Source organism: Pseudonaja textilis, chromosome 16, assembly GCF_049901715.1.
Source record: "Pseudonaja textilis isolate UNSWEBS1 chromosome 16, rPseTex1.2, whole genome shotgun sequence".
Taxonomy (NCBI): domain Eukaryota; kingdom Metazoa; phylum Chordata; class Lepidosauria; order Squamata; family Elapidae; genus Pseudonaja; species Pseudonaja textilis.
In genome coordinates, this window is record NC_142005.1 from 10,332,982 (window position 1) to 10,349,320 (window position 16,339).

General features: G+C 60.9%; 2 protein-coding genes across 4 annotated transcripts; one reads left to right on the forward strand and one right to left on the reverse strand.

The window, feature by feature from the left end:
- Positions 1-128: 128 nt before the first annotated feature.
- Positions 129-4,293, reverse strand: LOC148124604 (uncharacterized). 3 transcript variants are annotated; one of them, XM_087913971.1, is made up of 7 exons: positions 4,104-4,293; positions 2,071-2,644; positions 1,843-1,992; positions 1,219-1,341; positions 858-968; positions 509-626; positions 129-332 (listed from the first exon to the last, which is right to left on the reverse strand). In XM_087913971.1, exons 2-7 carry the CDS (start codon positions 2,134-2,136, stop codon positions 304-306), a joined length of 597 nt encoding a protein of 198 aa, XP_087770097.1. In that variant the 5' UTR covers positions 2,137-2,644; positions 4,104-4,293; the 3' UTR covers positions 129-303. The 3 variants fall into 3 exon arrangements, with proteins under 3 accessions (XP_087770097.1, XP_087770095.1, XP_087770096.1); XM_087913969.1 differs by lacking the exon at positions 4,104-4,293 and having other exon boundaries at positions 129-369; positions 505-626; positions 2,071-2,263; XM_087913970.1 differs by lacking the exon at positions 4,104-4,293 and having other exon boundaries at positions 258-373; positions 505-626; positions 2,071-2,260.
- Positions 4,294-9,745: 5,452 nt separating this feature from the next.
- ZNF687 (zinc finger protein 687) lies at positions 9,746-15,304 on the forward strand. Its single transcript, XM_026720256.2, is given in 23 exon segments — positions 9,746-10,057; positions 10,060-10,168; positions 10,170-10,309; positions 10,312-10,372; positions 10,374-10,507; positions 10,510-10,539; positions 10,542-10,589; positions 10,592-10,662; positions 10,664-10,758; positions 10,760-11,255; positions 11,258-11,972; positions 11,975-11,982; positions 12,523-12,701; positions 12,850-12,938; positions 12,941-13,025; positions 13,386-13,548; positions 13,636-13,971; positions 14,160-14,272; positions 14,374-14,515; positions 14,713-14,815; positions 14,818-14,841; positions 14,844-15,027; positions 15,029-15,304. Coding segments are annotated over 23 exon segments (3,792 nt in total). The 5' UTR covers positions 9,746-9,762; the 3' UTR covers positions 15,201-15,304.
- The last annotated feature ends 1,035 nt before the right edge of the window (positions 15,305-16,339 follow it).

Below are 16,339 nucleotides of genomic sequence, written 5' to 3' on the forward strand. Positions count from 1 at the left end.
TTTAAAGGTCAGTGGCTGTGAACAGACTCTTTGGCTGCCTCCGCTTTTCCCCATGTTCTTCAAAGAGTTGGGAACTCTGGAAATGCAGAGGGGTTTTTTTTAAACTGACTCACATTATCCAGACCAAATCCTTCCACATTTTCTCCTCTTTATTAAGTGCTACAAATTCAGCTATTTTTAAAGGCGCGGTGGTGGAAGACAGTCTCCGTCTTGTGGTTTGTCTTCCCCAGCCGTGCAACCGCCTTGTGGCCTCTTCCATGGCAGGGGAAGATTTTAGCAGGAAGAAATAAAGTGATCTCTTTCCTAAGTAGCTCGGGTTCTCGGAGAAGCCACTGGGGAAAGAAGTTAAAAAGAAGAAAAAGAAAGGATCTGGCTTTGTTGTAAGGAGGGTAGGAAGGAAGGTGGGTTATGGTTAGGAAATAGCCTTGCTTATCCCCCACTCACTCACATCTGGAATGCAGAGGGAGGCCATCCTGTTTTGCCCATCCTGACTACCCATGCAACTTACATGCCGAGCTTCCAACCAGGTATGTTGGCTTGTTGCTGCAGAGTAAAGTGACCAGGCCTCCCAGGGCCCCCGTTCCCATCATCTGTACCTCTGCAGTGATCCCCAGAGTGACGTTTTTCTGCAAGAGAATTGGGATCTCTGAGTCGAGCAAATGTGGCTTTGGGTCCCCCCTTTCCTCCTTCCCTTCGCCCCCATTTCCCTGCTTCCCAAGGCAAGAGGGAAACGGCTGGAGAAAGAGCAAGAAGGGGAGCTTGGGTGGCTGGGCCATTTTAGGCCGAGCACCTGGGAGCACCTGCGTTTTGCATCCCCGCCCCCCCCTTCCCCTTGCCCCGGAGCAGCAGAGAGTTACTAGGACAGCTTGGAAGAAGCTTTCCAGCTCCTGGCAGGATGGCAGCAGTTCAGCGGGGTCCATTTTGCGGGTCACACACCCCTCCGGTTGGCCGTGATACACCATCAAGCGCTGGAGAGAAAACAGCCCAAAGAGGTTGGCATTCCCTGCAGGTTGTCTCTGATCCCGGTAGATCCCAACTAAGCGGAAATTGGCGAGCACTTTAAATTCCCTGCTCTGCAGATGGTGGTGAAGGGAAACCCCCCCAGTAATTCCAGAGCCCTTTGGCTAAGTGAACGAGGCTATGCCGGAAAAGGGGGGAGGGAAAGCAGAGATCACCCCACTTCACCCCTCGAAGGTCCAACTTGATGCCACGACTCACGTTTCTCAAATCGCAGGTAATGCCAGGTGGGAGGCCCTGCTCGTCGAGTTCGCTGAGAGCCAGCAGCAGAGATGCTTCGTTTTGGACGTTGACTTGTGTGGGGTGGTAGCCAAAGGCGCCCCTCTTGGAGCAGGGGGAGGGAACAAGAAAGTGGGGAGACCATCAGATTTGGGTTCAAGGCTGCCTTCCATCCAGACTTCTCCAGCAGAGAAATGCCAGCTGTGGCACAGGGCACAATCCTACATAAATCTCACCCCCAGCAATGTCCTACAGTGGGTTTCTTTTGGCCAAAATTATTACCTGTTTGGGTTGATTCAATTTTATGGGTCCAATATCAGTGGTGTGGGGTACAGTATCCCCACCTCTATTCCGGAGCTCCTTCACGACATTGGTCCAGTACAAGCAGTCTTGGCATATTCCCATCCCTGCCTATGTTGGTGCTGTGTTTTCAATCATGGTTAAGACTGCATTGGCTCCTGGCCAGGATGCTGGGTGCGACCTCCCTCTTTTAACCTGACCAGCTCAGAAACGGAAGCCGAGCCATCTCTGCTCTGCATTGCAGCCCCTTCTTAACGAGGGTCCCTAATTTGTGATCCCAGTTAGAGACGGCTTCCCTTTCAGTACCTGGAGACAAGATGTTCGCCCCAGGAACGTCGCCACAAGGATCCCCACGATGCTGATGGAAAAAGCAGCGATGGCACCCGCTGTCAGGATGAGCAGCTTGTGGTTCGAGACCGTGGGGGTCTTGGTGAGCTCCAGACCGGAGTGGGGAGACTGTCAGAAAGAGACAGATGATACAACTCAAGGTCAATTATCACAAATGGCAGTCTGTATGCCTCGGACCCCACTTACATAAGGAGGGCTCTTCGGGTGCAGCCCTCCTGGCCAGGAATTGGGGTGCTTCTCTTCATTGGCCATGTCCTGTAGGATGGGCTCCGGGTGGAAACACAGGATGGTAAGGAAAAGGGAGTCACGTTGCCTCTTTTATAGCATCTGACTCGTAAAAGCCTCACCCACCCGGCTGGGAGCCGAGGCAAACAATGCACCTCTATAAATTTCCCAGCTCGGCATCCTCTGAGCTAGAAATCCATCTGCGCCTCCCTGACACCCAGTAACTCTGAAGGTCATGAGGCAGGATTAGAAAACAGGTAAGAGAAAATGCAGAGATACCTAGCCTACAGTGTGGGATATTCTCTTCCTTTTTTTTTTTTTTTTGGAAGAAAGTTACTAAAGTTGAGTTTAGGCATTTCAGAGTTTTGCTAATTTTTTGGCAGTATTGCTGAATCTCTTCTGACACTCCAAAAAGTATTATTTAGCTGACAGTTGGCCAAGATCCATGCCGAGGTGCAGAAAGGGAAGATTCGGGTCAGTTGTATTGCTGCGTCATCCTTGGCAATCAGATGTCCATTGAATAAGGTGTTTATCTCTAAAAGGTGAAAGAAAAAAAAGAAGAGAGGTTGAGAACAGCGCAGGAGAGAAGCCCAAGCCAAAAACAAAGCCATCCATTTCATCTCTCCTGTTGCAAGAAAAGGAAGGGGAGAGAGAAAACAAGAAGGCAGCCTTTGTTTCAGGGTCCAGGAAGACGGCTGAGCAGAAGAGCCCCATCTCCGTCCCCTGTCATTTTCTTCAGGTCAGGTTCCACCACCTGATATTGTGGAACAAGGCGCTTTTGACAAGGAGGCTCCAGGGCTGGCCGCTTGCCCCAACTGCGCCCAAGCACGGCCACCGCTCTCCCTTCAAGGAAAAGAGCCTCGTCACGGCGGCCTTGGAAGGCATCCAAAGCCTGGCCTGGGGGGAGGGGAGACGGAGACCCTGGCCTCAGCCGAGCACAAAGGGAAGATTGTTCCAGGCTGGACTGCCATGGCGAGCCGGGCCGGGGAGATCAAGATCTGGCTTGGAACCGAAGCAGGTGGGGAAACAGAGCACAAAGCCCGCCTCAAGGAGAGGCAGGAGGCCAACGGTCTCGCTCTTTTGCTGGGCCCGACACTCTGGCCTGCTCAGGGCTCTAGTCCTCATGGGTGAATCTGCCGGGTTGGTGTGCAGAGCTGAACAAGCGCTTAGGGTTGCAGGCGCAAGGGCCATTTGTTGCAAAATTGGCTTCTCCCAGGTTTTCCCAGACATCTCCCCGTCTTCTCTGAGCAACACCCCTGCGAGGTAGGCCAGGCTGAGAAATACTGGCTTGGGTAGGGTTTTCCATGCTGGCTTGTGCAATAAGCCTTGGCTTGGAGGGGAAAGACCACTTTTTGACCAGGTCTCCTTCCTTCAGGCCGAGGCTCTCCCAACTTGGGAAATTTTAAGGCTTGTAGAAGTCCACAAGTCTTAAAGTTGCCAAGTTTGGAGAGCCTGGGCAATTTTTAAAATTTTTAATTAAAAAATCAGTTTCATGTTATTTTTTAAAAAGCACATTTTTCCCTGGCCGGAAGTGCAGGTTGGCCAATATCGCCCACAATCCTTTGCGCTCTCCCTCAGGTACCCGAGTCATTTTCTCCCAGGCGCCCTTGCGCGGCTCCCGCGGCTTCTCGCCTCCCATCATGCCTTGCGAGTTGGTGTTTTTCATGTTTTCAAGCCCTTTGAGGGCGGGCGAGAAGGCGGACAATTCATTTGAACGACGGCAATAATACGCAATAAGATGAGTAGAACACGGGCAAAGTCCCTCCTCTCCATGGTTGAACACCAATAGGCGGTTCGTTACACCTGCTGCAGTTACTGTGTTCTCAAAGCAATGAGTCAATATGATAAAAGTCCCGCCTGAGGCGGATTTTCACCAATTGGAAAGCGACATTCGACGTCAGTCTGAGTGACGTTCGGAAAAGCCAATCGCGATGAGAAGCCGCTGTGCAACTATGGCATTCTTAGCCAATAGAACCGACTGGGGGGGAGCTCACCTGCCGAGTGAATTTTCCCCGGCTGGGTCTCACAAAATGATCTCCACCGGCCAGCGGATGAGGCGTGCCGAGCGTTGATAGGCAGGCCGTCCAACCAATAGGTCAAAAAGGCAACAGGAACAGAGCAGCCCCCTCTGCTCCCTCGCCTCCAATGAAAACTGAGGTCGAAGTGGGCGGTGCATCCCTCTGTAGCGAAGGCCCTTGACCCTATAGCCATCCGGAGCGCCTGCTCCCGCCTATAAATGACGTCCCTTTCGGCCAACGGCGAAGCGCGCTGCCCCTGGAGTGGCGGGCGAGTGGTCCAATGTCGATTCGCGAGCGCTGGTGGGGGGAAGCAGGAAGCAGCCGAGGAGGCGGAGGCCCTCAGAGCAGCCGAGGGAAGCGCCGCGCCGACCGCAAAGCCCCCACGCCGGGAAGCCGAGGGGGCCGGGGCCGCGCAGGTAGGAGGCCGCGTGGCCGCCTCAAGGCGTGGGGGGGGGGTCTGCTCCCCTTCCCCGAGGCCTCCAAGCGAGGGGAGGGGCAGGGCAGCCGCGTGGGCCCGGGTGGGGGGTCTCCCTCCGCTCCCCCACGGCACCCCCGCCCGGAGTCCTCCACCCCCCCGCCCCAGCTTTTTAAGGGGTGGGACTACAAACCCCATTTCCCCAGGACTCCAGATCCCATCATCCTCGCCTGCTCTGCCTGGAGCAGTAAAGGCCAAACACCCCCTCAAAAAAACCTCTGCCTTTTTAAAAAAGGAACTTCCAAAATAAATACAGCCCCCAAAAAAAAGCCTGCCTGGAGGAAGGGGGCTGCCGAAAATGCAAAGGGGGTCTCCTTGGTTGCCCCCAAAACCAGAACGACTGACTCCCCCTCCCCCATGAGGACACTGGGCTAAAATATGAATGAAAAAAAAAAGGAGGGGTGGATATTTTTCCATGGGGGGCAGATCTGGGGGGATCCCAGCCCCCCCAAAAGGGGGAAAACCTCTGAAGGAGCTCAATGGGGGGGGCTTCCTGGGTCCCCCCCCCAATTAAGAGAGGAGAATAAATGGAGATGAGGAGTTTTGGGGGGTCCTGCAAATCTCCCTCTCCCCCCCCCAAATATTACCATGCAGCATTTGTGGCCCACGATGCCGGCATTCTAATATTTCACAGTTTTAAAGGAGTTTGTTGTGCGTGTGGTCACTTTTAACAGCCTCCAAATTTCCTGTCCACCCACCAGGCAAGTCTTTACCTTCCCCTGGACCAGTTTGGCCCCTTTTTTCCCCTTTTCCTTTTAACAAAATGAATCAAAAGTCACCCAATTCTGGGCATCGTCTACCTGGGTTGGGGAGAGTTGGAAGTATCACAGGTGTGTTTGGAAAGGTTGAATTGATCCATCGGTTTTGGGCAATGCAGGGTCACCGTGTGTGGCATCTAAATGGGGAGGAGGGATTTTATGCATTTTTTAAAAATGTTTTATGCACTTTTGAAGTCTGGAATTTTCTCTTTGGGGGGGATGTCCTCCTATCCCTGTGTTATTGGTGAAACTCAGGGCAGGGGAAAGCGGTTAAGAGCGCAAAGCTCCTCTCCCCAAACTGGCAATGGGGATCATTAATCTTTTAATTCGCTTTTGTTCTTGGTTTCCTGCTTTCTTCCTAAATCCCGCGCAAGCAACTCTTTTCTGTCCAGCAGACAAAACTTGGGCTCTCCGACCACCAGTCCGTTGCGGGATTCACTGGGGGATCTTGGCCACTAGTAAATAAATGCCCACCTTGTATGAATTTGATTAAAGCAGGAAAAGGCTGGATGGCTAGAAGAGGAAGGTTTTTAAAGATCTTCACTGATTTTTCTTTTTTTTTTTTCTTTTCACCCTGGGTCCTTGTAATCTTTGAGACATTGGTGGGTGGCAGAAAAGGACTCCAAACTTTTGGATGACGCTTTTTCAAAGAGGGCCACGTATTGGGGTTTGAAGTATGTGGTGTCCACTTCCTGTGGCTTCCTTCTCTGGATGTGTTTGGTGTTTCTGTTGATATGTTACTTTTGGATTCCAGGCCAGCAGCCACTTAATGCCGCCTTTCTTACTGTTTGCATTTGAATTGGTGCCATCTAGGAATGACTTAAATCACTTGTTGCTATTCAAAAGGCCCCACCCAGCGCCTGCCTTTTATGCCCTGGGCGATGCCGGGCATTGTGGGCTGAGAGCCTCTTCCTCCTCCTGACCTGGGTTTGTTATGCTTATGACTCCTGCCATCTCAAGCCAATCAATATCGGTATTTTCATTAAAATTAACCTCCCTTCCCCCCTGGAGTGGGAGCTTGGAGTCGTCTTTTTCCTCTCTCTCTCTCACTTCTTTTTCCTCCCTGCTTAGTATTTTTAAGTTAGCAGATGGTCTTGTCTTAATTCTCTTAAATGGACTGGAATTTAATCTCTTGCCAGACATGGCTGGGTTGGGTTGGGGGGGAGGCAGCTGCCATGGGCGTTGATTCATCTGGAATAATAAAACCACCACTGCTTCTTGCCCAACCTGTTCCCGGGGTGGTTTTCGAACCCTGCGCTGGGGTGGCGGGGAGGACAGGAGGTCAGATGTGGAAAAGTGGGTGATCAGCCCCTGCTTTTGGGGGGGGAGAAGGGGGGGAGCGTTTGGATAACGTCTCCAGCTGGAAAATCCAGGCTTCGTCTTCGTTTTGGCCTCTGCCCTGAGTGTGCCACAGGGTAGGGTGTGAAGAGGTATAAAAATCAGGGAGAAGGGAGGATGGACACGTCCGGTCCAGTCCGCGGAGCTGAGCAGGCTTGGCAAGATCCTGCTGGCCATGAAATAAACCTCCGGTCAGCGGGTGGGCTTCTGTGGGGTGGCCCCCTGTCCCAGCTTCCGCCCTCCTCGTTCGTCCTGTGGATTAATTTTCAAAGCCCAGCCCACAATTCCTTCAGAAGGAGACATGGCTCCTCTGTTCTCCTGGTCTGGGGTGCAGGCGAACAGGGCCCAGTATTATTGGGCACCCCAGGGCCAAATCTCTGGCCATAAATATTGGGGCTCCCCCCCTCCCCCAGGGACTTCAGTGTCCTAATGTGGCAGGCACCCAACCCCGAAGATAATAAGCATTAAATTTTCCATCACACGGGTCCATCTATTTTATTTTGGGGATCCAACCAGAGCCCCACCACCACCAGCTGTGTTGCACATTTGCTCTGGGCAAGCGGTGATTCCCGTCCGGTGCGGCTGCCGCCAAGCGCAGGCCGTTGGATGCCCCGTGCGATGCCCTGGCAGCTCTGAGAAATCCCTGTGCCCTCCTCGGACCCCCAGCCCGGCAGCCTTTGGGGTTGAAGAGATGGGGAAAGCTGCCCTGGGGGTTTGGCCTGGCTCTCCCCAAACGGCTGCGAGCCAGGGGTGTCCTTGCTCTGGGAAGAGGGAGGCGTTTGGGTTTTGGCTCCTGGGGAGGCCTAGGGAACCGGTCTGCTCGGGATGGGCGTGTGGGGATGACGAGTGATCACCTGGGGTAGATTTTGTCCATCGTGGGCAGAGACTGCCAGGTGTTCCTGCCCTGATAAAGCAGCTTTAGCAGAGTTAGGAGGAGGAAGCAGAGCTGTGGAATAACTTGGGGCGGAGAAGTTGGTTTTCATTCTGAGACTCTGGCTCTGCTGTTTGGGAGTCTACCTGAAACGGGAGCCGTGGAGGGCCCGTCATGGGGGTCCAGGAAGACCCCATTGCCCCGGAACCGTCGGAGGGGCTTGGTCCCAGCCCCCCCCTTAGCAGGCCACTCAGCCACACGGCTGCACACCAAGGCTCCCCGGGCCTTTCCTTGCAGACAGAACAGCCTGTGGCCGCCTGCCCTCTTTAGGTTTTGTGGCCTGAAACTGGGCTTGAATCCGCCGGATCCCCGGAATCTGTTGAATCTGCCCTGCTGGAGGCTGCAGTGCTTGAGGTGCACGCTGGGTCTGCTCCCGAGGAGCTGTGTCGCGGTGGCACTGGGCTGGCACGTGTTTATCCAGACCTTCCCTGGAGCAGAAGCCACACACACACACACACACACACACACACACACACACACACACACACACACGCCGGGCCTGGGTCAGGCCTTCCTCTCCCTCCGAGGGGTCCCTGCGCCCCTCTCCGTCCCGCTTCCAGGCTCAGAGAAGCGGGCTGAGCGGAGGGCAGAGGCCTCCCCCGCTGCTCCGTTGGCGGAACCTTTTCTTCCGCCCGGCGATGGGCCCCCGTTCCTCCTCTTATCTGGCCAGCTCTGGTTTTCTCTCTCGCCAGGCGCCCGGTCGGCCCTTCCTGCCCTCCACCCCTGCTCTGGGGGGCTGCTGCTCCTAACCCGGGTTTCCCGCCCTCAGCAGCTGGCAGAGCAGGGCTCCTTTGGGGAGTGGGGGGCCTCATAACTGCCCAACGTGACTGGCCCGCCTGGGCTGGGGAGGAGCGGAGCTGCGGGAAAGGTAGCCCTGCCTTCCCCTCCCTGGCTCGCCCCCCCGGGGGAGCTGGGTGCTTGTTTTCCTCCTCCGCCTGGCGTCCCTCCCCGCTCTTCCCTCTGCAGCTGGCGCTGGCTGGGGAGGCTGGGCAGAGCGACTGCGCCAGCCTCCCTCCCAGGCGTCACCTGGCCTGGCTAGAGGCGGAGGCCCTGGGCCCCCACCCCCCCCTCCTCCTCCTCCTCCTCCTCCTCCTCAGGTTAGTGGGGTGGTCCTGCAGGTGCCCAGGGCGGGTGGAGAGGAATGGCCCCCTCCTCGGCCCTCCCGCCTGGTAGGAAAGGAGGAGGCGGGTCTCGCCCTCTGCCTGCCGGGGGTCTCGGGCAGGGGGCGTGTGCCGGTGCCCCCCCAGGGACCAGCCAGGAAATAACACGGACCTGGACGCTGGCCAGAGGGGTGAAGGGGTGGCCACCCTGTGCGTTCGTCAATGGGCGGAGGAGGATCCATCCCAGATCCCGGCCACGGAGCTGCGGCTCACCCCAAAGGGGCTGCTTGCAGGGCTGTAGGTCAAGCGCCCGGCTGCCCCTCTGGCCACAGGTTTGTGGCACACCCTGGCACAGGGACCGCCCCCCCTCCAGAAGCCCCTCCTCCTCGTACTTTCCTTCCTCTGGGAAGACGCGAGCCCCTCGTCTCGGCCCCCCCGCTATCCAGCAGCCCCCAGGCCCACGGGGGGGGGGCTGCATGGGTTTGTTGGGGGGGAAGCTCCACCCCGCAGCCTGGTTACCTCTGGCCCGGTGCCGGTCAAGGGATTGGGCCCGAGGGGGAGGAAGGGGCAGTGGTGTGGCCAAGGGAGGTCAGCCGCCTTCACTCTCTGGCCTGTTTGTTCGTTATTCGTGCTGCTGTGTGTAGTTTTTCTCCTCCTTGTTTGCCGTCCGTTTTTGGGTCTCCTTCCAAAACGTTGGCCAGCCGATCTGGGGAAGCTCGTTCCTTTTAATGTCTGACAGCCATAAAACGGGGCTCTGTTGCCTTTTCCTCCTAGGAAGCTTGGAGCGGAGCCTGGGCAACGGCCCAGGAGCTCTGGATGCTGGAACCAGGCCCCGGTGGGTGAGCCACGGCCGCTGCCCCTCGCGGGAGACCTGAATGTAAGCAGGCAGACCCCCTTTGACCCGGGTCCTTCCTTGAAGGCGCTCTCTTTGGAGAGCCGCTCAGACCCGCCGGGGGGAGCCTTGACCCCCTCCTGTGCCCCTCTTGGCTTGACCGCTGGCCCTTGCCTTCCAGAGCCTTCCCAGCCCCTCGCCATGGGGGACATGAAGACCCCGGATTTCGACGACCTCTTGGCGGCCTTCGACATCCCCGACATCGACACCAGCGAGGCCATCCATTCGGGCCACGAGGAGGCCGAGCCTCCCGTCCGCCCCGTCCCCGTGGAGGTGCCCGGCCCCGAGCCCGCCCTGCCGCACGCTGACATCACCACCGTTAGCGTCATCGTGAAGAACACCGTCTGCCCTGAGCAGCTGGAGCCGGCGGACGGGCGGCTCAAGGACAGCTCCCGCTTGCTGCAGAACGGCTTTGCGGCCCCCGAGGCGGCCCGGGGCTCCCGGCCTCCTCGGCAGAAGCCGTGGCCCCCACCAACGGGGAGTGTTGGGCCCTGAAGGAGAAGGCCCCCAAGAGCCTGGACCTCTTCTCCCCTTCAGCCCCCAGCCCCCAAGGACGGGGAGGCAGACCTGATCGACCAGCCGCGGGGATGCCAGGCGAGGAGGTAGGGCCGGCCCTCCCCCGGCGCCCCTCTTGTCCGCTGCCCCTCCCTGGATGGTCCTGGGCCCCTCGAGGAGAGCCTGGGACCCTCGCCCCTCCGGCCTTCCCTCCGGCCTTTGAACCCTGCCCTCCCGGCGGGATGGGCCTCTTGCTGACCCCCCTCCTCCCCTCCCCCGGCTGCTCCTCCCGTGATCAAGCAGGAGGTCGACTGCAAGGGGCCTTGCCAGGGCTCCAGCCCGCTGGGGCAGCCCAAGTCCGCCGCCTCCTGCTACTCCACGGAGACCTCCCCGGCGTCCCCTGGCCGGGCTCCGAGGCCGACCTGCAGGAGAGCTGGGCGGCCTGGCCGACATCAAGCAACGCCTCTCCAGCCCCGGGAGCAGCTCTTCCAGGGCTCCCCACCCACGGGAGCCAGTCCGGGGCCCGGGGCCTCCCCAAGGCCCCCCCGGCGGCGATGGGTCCCTAAAGGAAGAGCCGGTGGAGAAACCGCTGCAGGGCCTGCCAGGCCCGCCCAGTGCGGGGGAGGAGGAGGAGGGGAGGAGGAGGAGGAAGGGAGGAGCAGAGCCCCGGGTCCCCCTCGTCCGGCTCCTCGCGGCCCCTCAAGGTCCGCATCAAGACCATCAAGACGTCCTCGGGAAGCATCACCCGGACGGTGACCAGAGTCTCCTCCGACGCTGACCCAGCCACCGCCAAACTCTCCTGCAGTCCGGGAGCCCCGGAGAGCCCGGGGGCCGTTGCCGCCCAGAAGGAAGAGCCCGCTCCGGAGACCCCCGGCCCGAAGGCCCCGGCCAAGGCGGCTGAAGCCCCCCAGGTGGTCAGCGTCCAGCTGGGCGACGGCACCAAGCTGAAGGGGACCGTGCTGCCGGCCTCCCCCATCCAGAGCGCCAGCAGCGCCATGCTGATGGCGGCCAGTGTGGCCCAGCAGAAGGCGGTGGTGCTGCCCAGCAAGGCCCTGGCCAAGAGCATCCTCAGCCTGGTGCCCCAGGCCCTCCCCAAGGCGGCCCCCGAGGCCAGGGGCCCCGCCCTGCCCGCCCCCGCCCCAGCCAGAAGGTGAACGGCACCACGGTGGTGGTCATGCAGCCGCAGAAGGCCCCTCCCCCCGTGGCCGGCACGGTCATCTCCCGCAGCCAGTCCAGCCTGGTGGAGGCCTTCAACCGCATCCTCAACAGCAAGAACCTGCTGCCCCCCTACAAGCCCAACCTGCTGCCCCCGGCCGAGTCCAGCCTGGCCCTGCCGCCGCTGGGCTACCGCTGCCTGGAGTGTGGCGACGCCTTTGCCCTGGAGCGGAGCCTGGCCCGGCACTACGACCGGCGCAGCCTGCGGGTGGAGGTGACCTGCAACCACTGCGCCCGGCGGCTGGTCTTCTTCAACAAGTGCAGCCTGCTGCTCCACGCCCGCGAGCACAAGGACAAGGGGCTGGTCATGCAGTGCTCCCACCTGGTCATGCGGCCCATCGCCCTCGACCAGATGGTGGGCCAGCCGGACGTGGCCCCGCTCCTCCCCCTGGCCGCCCTCAGCCAGGCCGGGAAGGCCCCCACCGCCTCCCCGGCCGGACTCGCCCCGGACGTCGGCGTGGCCAACGGGGGCGCCGGCCAGGACCTGCCCGTCCTGCCCCTGGGCAGCGGCGGCAGCGGCAACATCGGCGGCGGCAGCACCGACCAGCCGGCGGCGCCCAACTCCTGCCAGTGCCTGGAATGCAAGGAGCAGTGCAAGGACAAGGCCGGGCTGGCCGCCCACTTCCAGCAGGCCGGGAGCACCCCTCCACGGTAAATGAGGGGAGGGGACCGGGGGAGGGAGGAGGGGGCTCTCCCTGGGCATTTGGGCCCTGGAGGCTTCCCGGAAGAGACCAGCAGCCCCTGGCCTGGAGTGGGTGGGGGGTGAGACTAGAAGACCTCTAAGGTCCCTCCCAACCCTGCAGTTATTCCTGCGACCCCAGAGGAGCCCAGGTGGCCAGCCCTGCTTGGGTTGCAAGGCTGCTTTGGGGAGGGCCAGGGGGGAGAGGGGGCCGCCTGTGGAAATCCTTGTGCAGCTCAGTCCTCGCCTAGCGGCTGGTTTGTTTAGCGACGGCAGTGATGGCAAAATCCATCTCCTTGCCCTGGGAGCCTTTCCGGGTCTGCCAAGCGAAGGGAACCCCGTCGCAGGCTCACTTTGCAGCCCTTTCGCTCAATCACCCAACCGTCGCTAAGGGAGGACTGCCCTCTCTGTTGAGGTGTGGGCCCCCCTCCGGGGGAAAGACGAGCAGGGGCTGGACTCCCCCCGTCCCCTTGATAGACAAAGCTCCCTCCCCCCCCCTCCGGCCATTCCAGGTGTGCCCCAGCTGCCCGATGATCATGGCCAACCGCTGCAGCTTCAGCGCCCACCAGCGCATGCACAAGAGCCGCGCCCCCCACGTCTGCCCCGAGTGCGGCGGGAACTTCCTCCTGGCCAACTTCGATGCCCACCTGAAGGACGCCTGCCTCCACTTCTCCCGGAGGATCGGCTACAGGTAGGAGGGGGCGGCCCCCCTCGAGCGGGGCGGGTGGGTGGGTGGGCTCTCTGCCCCTCCCCGCCTGGCCAGCCCTGCAGCCGGGACGGGGGGCACCTGTGGGCCTGGCCTGAGCCTCTCTGGTCCTCCCCCCCTCCGCCCCGCCCAGGTGCCCCAGCTGCTCCGTCGTCTTTGGGGGGGTGAACTCCATCAAGTCCCACATCCAGGCGTCGCACTGCGAGGTCTTCCACAAGTGCCCGTCTGCCCCATGGCCTTCAAGTCGGCCCCCAGCGCCCACGGCCACATCTACACCCAGCACCCGGGCTTCAGCAGCCAGCAGTCTAAGTAAGGCCAGCCGGCGGGACGGGACGGGGGGTGGGGGAAGCCGTCTCCCGCCCTCAGCAGCGGGGCTGGACTAGATGACCCCCAGGGCCCCTGCCCTGTCATTCTGCTCTTTTGTTTTTCTATCCTTCTACTCTCTCTTTTGTTCTCTTCTTCTCTTCCTCCTCTTATTTCTGTGATTCTGTTGTTCGTTCTTATTCTGCGTTTTGCTTCGCTCCGCTCTCGTCGCTCCCGTTTTCCCTAGAGGACACCCTGGCAGGGCGGGAGGGGGAGGTCTCTGCCGGTGTGGGGGGGAGGGCACCGGAGGGCAGGAAGGAGAGACCCCCCTCTCTTACAACACCCCCTCCGCCTGTCTGTGCCCAGAATGATCTACAAGTGCGCCATGTGCGACACGGTCTTCACCCACAAGCCGCTGCTCTCCTCCCACTTCGACCAGCACCTGGTCAACCAGAGGGTCAGCGTCTTCAAGTGCCCCGACTGCCCCCTGCTCTTCGCCCAGAAGAGGACCATGCTGGAGCACCTCAAGGTCGGGGAGGGGGAAAAGGAGGGGGCGGGGGGGCAAGGGTGGCCGGATGGGGCTTGACCACTGACCCCGTCTCCGTCCGGCCCTCAGAACAACCACCAGCAGCAGCAGCAGCAGAAGCCCAAGGAGGAAGCGGTCAAGAAGCCGGCCCCCTCCGCGCCGCCCAAGCCGGCCCCGGCCGAGGAGGAGCCCCCGCCACCCGTCCCCAAGGTGGCCTCCTCCTCTTCTTCCTCTTCTTCCTCCTCCTCCTCGGAGGACGACCCCCCCAGCTCCCCCGAGCTGCGCAAGAGCAAACGGGGCCGGTTCCAGCGCAAGGCGGAGATGGGCCGGCGGTCGCGGAGCAACGGGTGGACCTGCGGCATCTGCCACTCCTGGTTCCCCGAGAGGGACGAGTACGTGGTGCACATGAAGAAGGTCCACGGGAAGGTACGGAGGGGGGCTGCCTGTCAGCCTTCGGCTCTGGCCAGAGCAAAGGGCCCTCCCACCCGGGGCTGGTCAGGGAGTCGTGCCAAGCGAGCCTGGGAGGGCCGGGGGAGGGGGGGGGGCTTTGGTGTGTGTGTGTGTGTCGTCACCTTCCTTCCTCACGCCAGCGCTTCCCCCCCCTCCCCTCCCAGTGCGTGAAGAAGTTCCCCTGCCACCTGTGTGAGCGCTCCTTCTGCTCCGCCCCCAGCCTGCGCAGGCACATCCGGGTGAACCACGAGGGCATCAAGAGGGTCTACCCCTGCAGGTAGGTGACCGCCCCCTGCCCACGTGAGGGAGGGGGTCTCCTGGGCTGCCCTCCCCCGGCTTCCCTTCCGCTCAGTGTCCCCTCCCTCCTGCCCCGCCCAGGTATTGCACAGAGGGGAAACGCACCTTCAGCAGCCGACTCATCCTGGAGAAGCACATCCAGGTGCGGCACGGGATCAAGGTGACCGATGCCAACCGGAGCGAGGAGGTGCTGGCCACCCGCCTGGGCTCCAGGAACTCCCAGGTAGGTGGGGGCTGCCTGGGGGGAGGGGCTGCCCCTCCCCTGTCCGGATCCTCTGCAGGGATTCCCAGGCCAGGCAGCCTTAGCGGGGGGTGCAGGGGAGGCCACGGGGGAGGTCAATCCCTCAAAATATTCCTCCAGCCCCCCCGCCCCCTCGGGACAGCCTCGGCCACCACCCCCTCCCTCCCTCCGCCCTGCAGGCCTCCAGCCGGAAGCGCAAGCTCTCCTCGGACGAGGGTGACTCGTGCAGCGAAGAGCCGGACAGTACCACCCCGCCCTCCAAGACCCCCAAGGGCAGCCGCCGGTCCCCTACCACTGCCGGAAGTGCGGCTCGTGGCCCCCACGGCGGCCGACTTCCAGGAGCACATCCCCCGCCACCGGACAGGCGAGAACGCCCACCAGTGCCACGAGTGCGGACTCTGCTTCACCTCCCAGGTCTCCCTCAGCCGCCACCGCTTCATCACCCACAAGAAGAAGCGGGGTGAGGGGGAGGCCAGGGGGCCCCGGGGCGGCCCGAGAAGGCTCCCCCTTGGCCCCGGAGGGCAGCCTCTCCTGCACCGTCTGCGGCAAGGCCTTCGACACCCAGCTCAACCTCAAGACCCACTTCCGCACCCACGGCATGGCCTTCATCAAGGCCCGACAGACCGGGGGCCGAGAACTAGCCGGGCCCCGCAGCCACCTCGGATGAGGGGGACGTGCCCCCCAGGGCTCCTTCCGGGGCTCGAGCAACGGAGGTGCCTCCTTTGTTGTCCCAGCACAGCACGGCAATCCCAGCCACCCTTGGCTGGCAGCTGGGGGAGGGGGCTCAGTTGGGGGGCCTTCTTGCCGTCTCCTCGTCCGCGGCCCTCGTGGTCACAGGAGGCCGGAAGCGTTGGATCCACTCTCGCCCCAGAAGGGACCCCTACAGTCGGTCACCCGTCCCCACGTTGGGAGGGAGGGCCGGACTTCAGCCCCCTCCCCTCTTCTGCCTGAACAACACGGGGGGCGAAGTACGATGCATGAAGAGGACACGCGTGTTGGTGGGTGACTGCCCCTCGCCCCCCCGTCGTGAAAGGCCGGTCGCGCTGGTTTTTTGTCCGTCACCACTCCAGGTCTTCCTGTCCGAAGTTCCCAGGAATTAGGGGCTCCCCCGGTTTTGATGCTTTCCCCTCTGCCCTGGGGTAGAAAGGCGCCCCCGCCCCCCATAGTCCAGATGATGGCTTGGTTCACTCCTAGGTGGCTTGGCGCCTCCTTTGCTGACCGTACGGATGGCTGGCTTCAAACCAAGAAAAATCTCTTTTTGTCTTTTTAAATCTCTTTTTCCAAACCATTCCAGGCCTCGGGATTTGCGCCCCTCCCACCCCGTTTCTCCCCCTTGGCATGGTGCCCCTCCCCCGCAGCATTGGAGTGGGGGGGGGGTCTTCGCCCTCCCTTCCTTCTCCGGAGTCCAAAATACCTCAAGAGCAGCTGGTGCTTTGGGGGGGGAACAGAGGAGCCCCTGATTTTACAAGCCAGAAACGCGTTGCGTGTAAAACCCAAATGTGGGGGGTTCTGGGCGAGGGCTTCCCCCTGGCCGGACCCAAGTCGGTCTTTCCAAATGGGCCTCGTGGTGGGTCCCGTTGGGGCGTCCCCGTCGGGATCAGGATGATAATCATGTTGTTTCTGGCCCCGGTTCCCTCCACCCCCCAGGACCCCCAAATTCCTAGCCCCCTCCCCCCAGCATTCCTCTCCCGATTTAACCGGGATCCGAAGCCACGTTCCCATCCGGGAGCTGCCAGATCCTCCCTTCGGGAAACGCTTGAAGTCCCGCACGGCGTTCTGCTCCGAACCCTTGAGACTGTGGCCCCG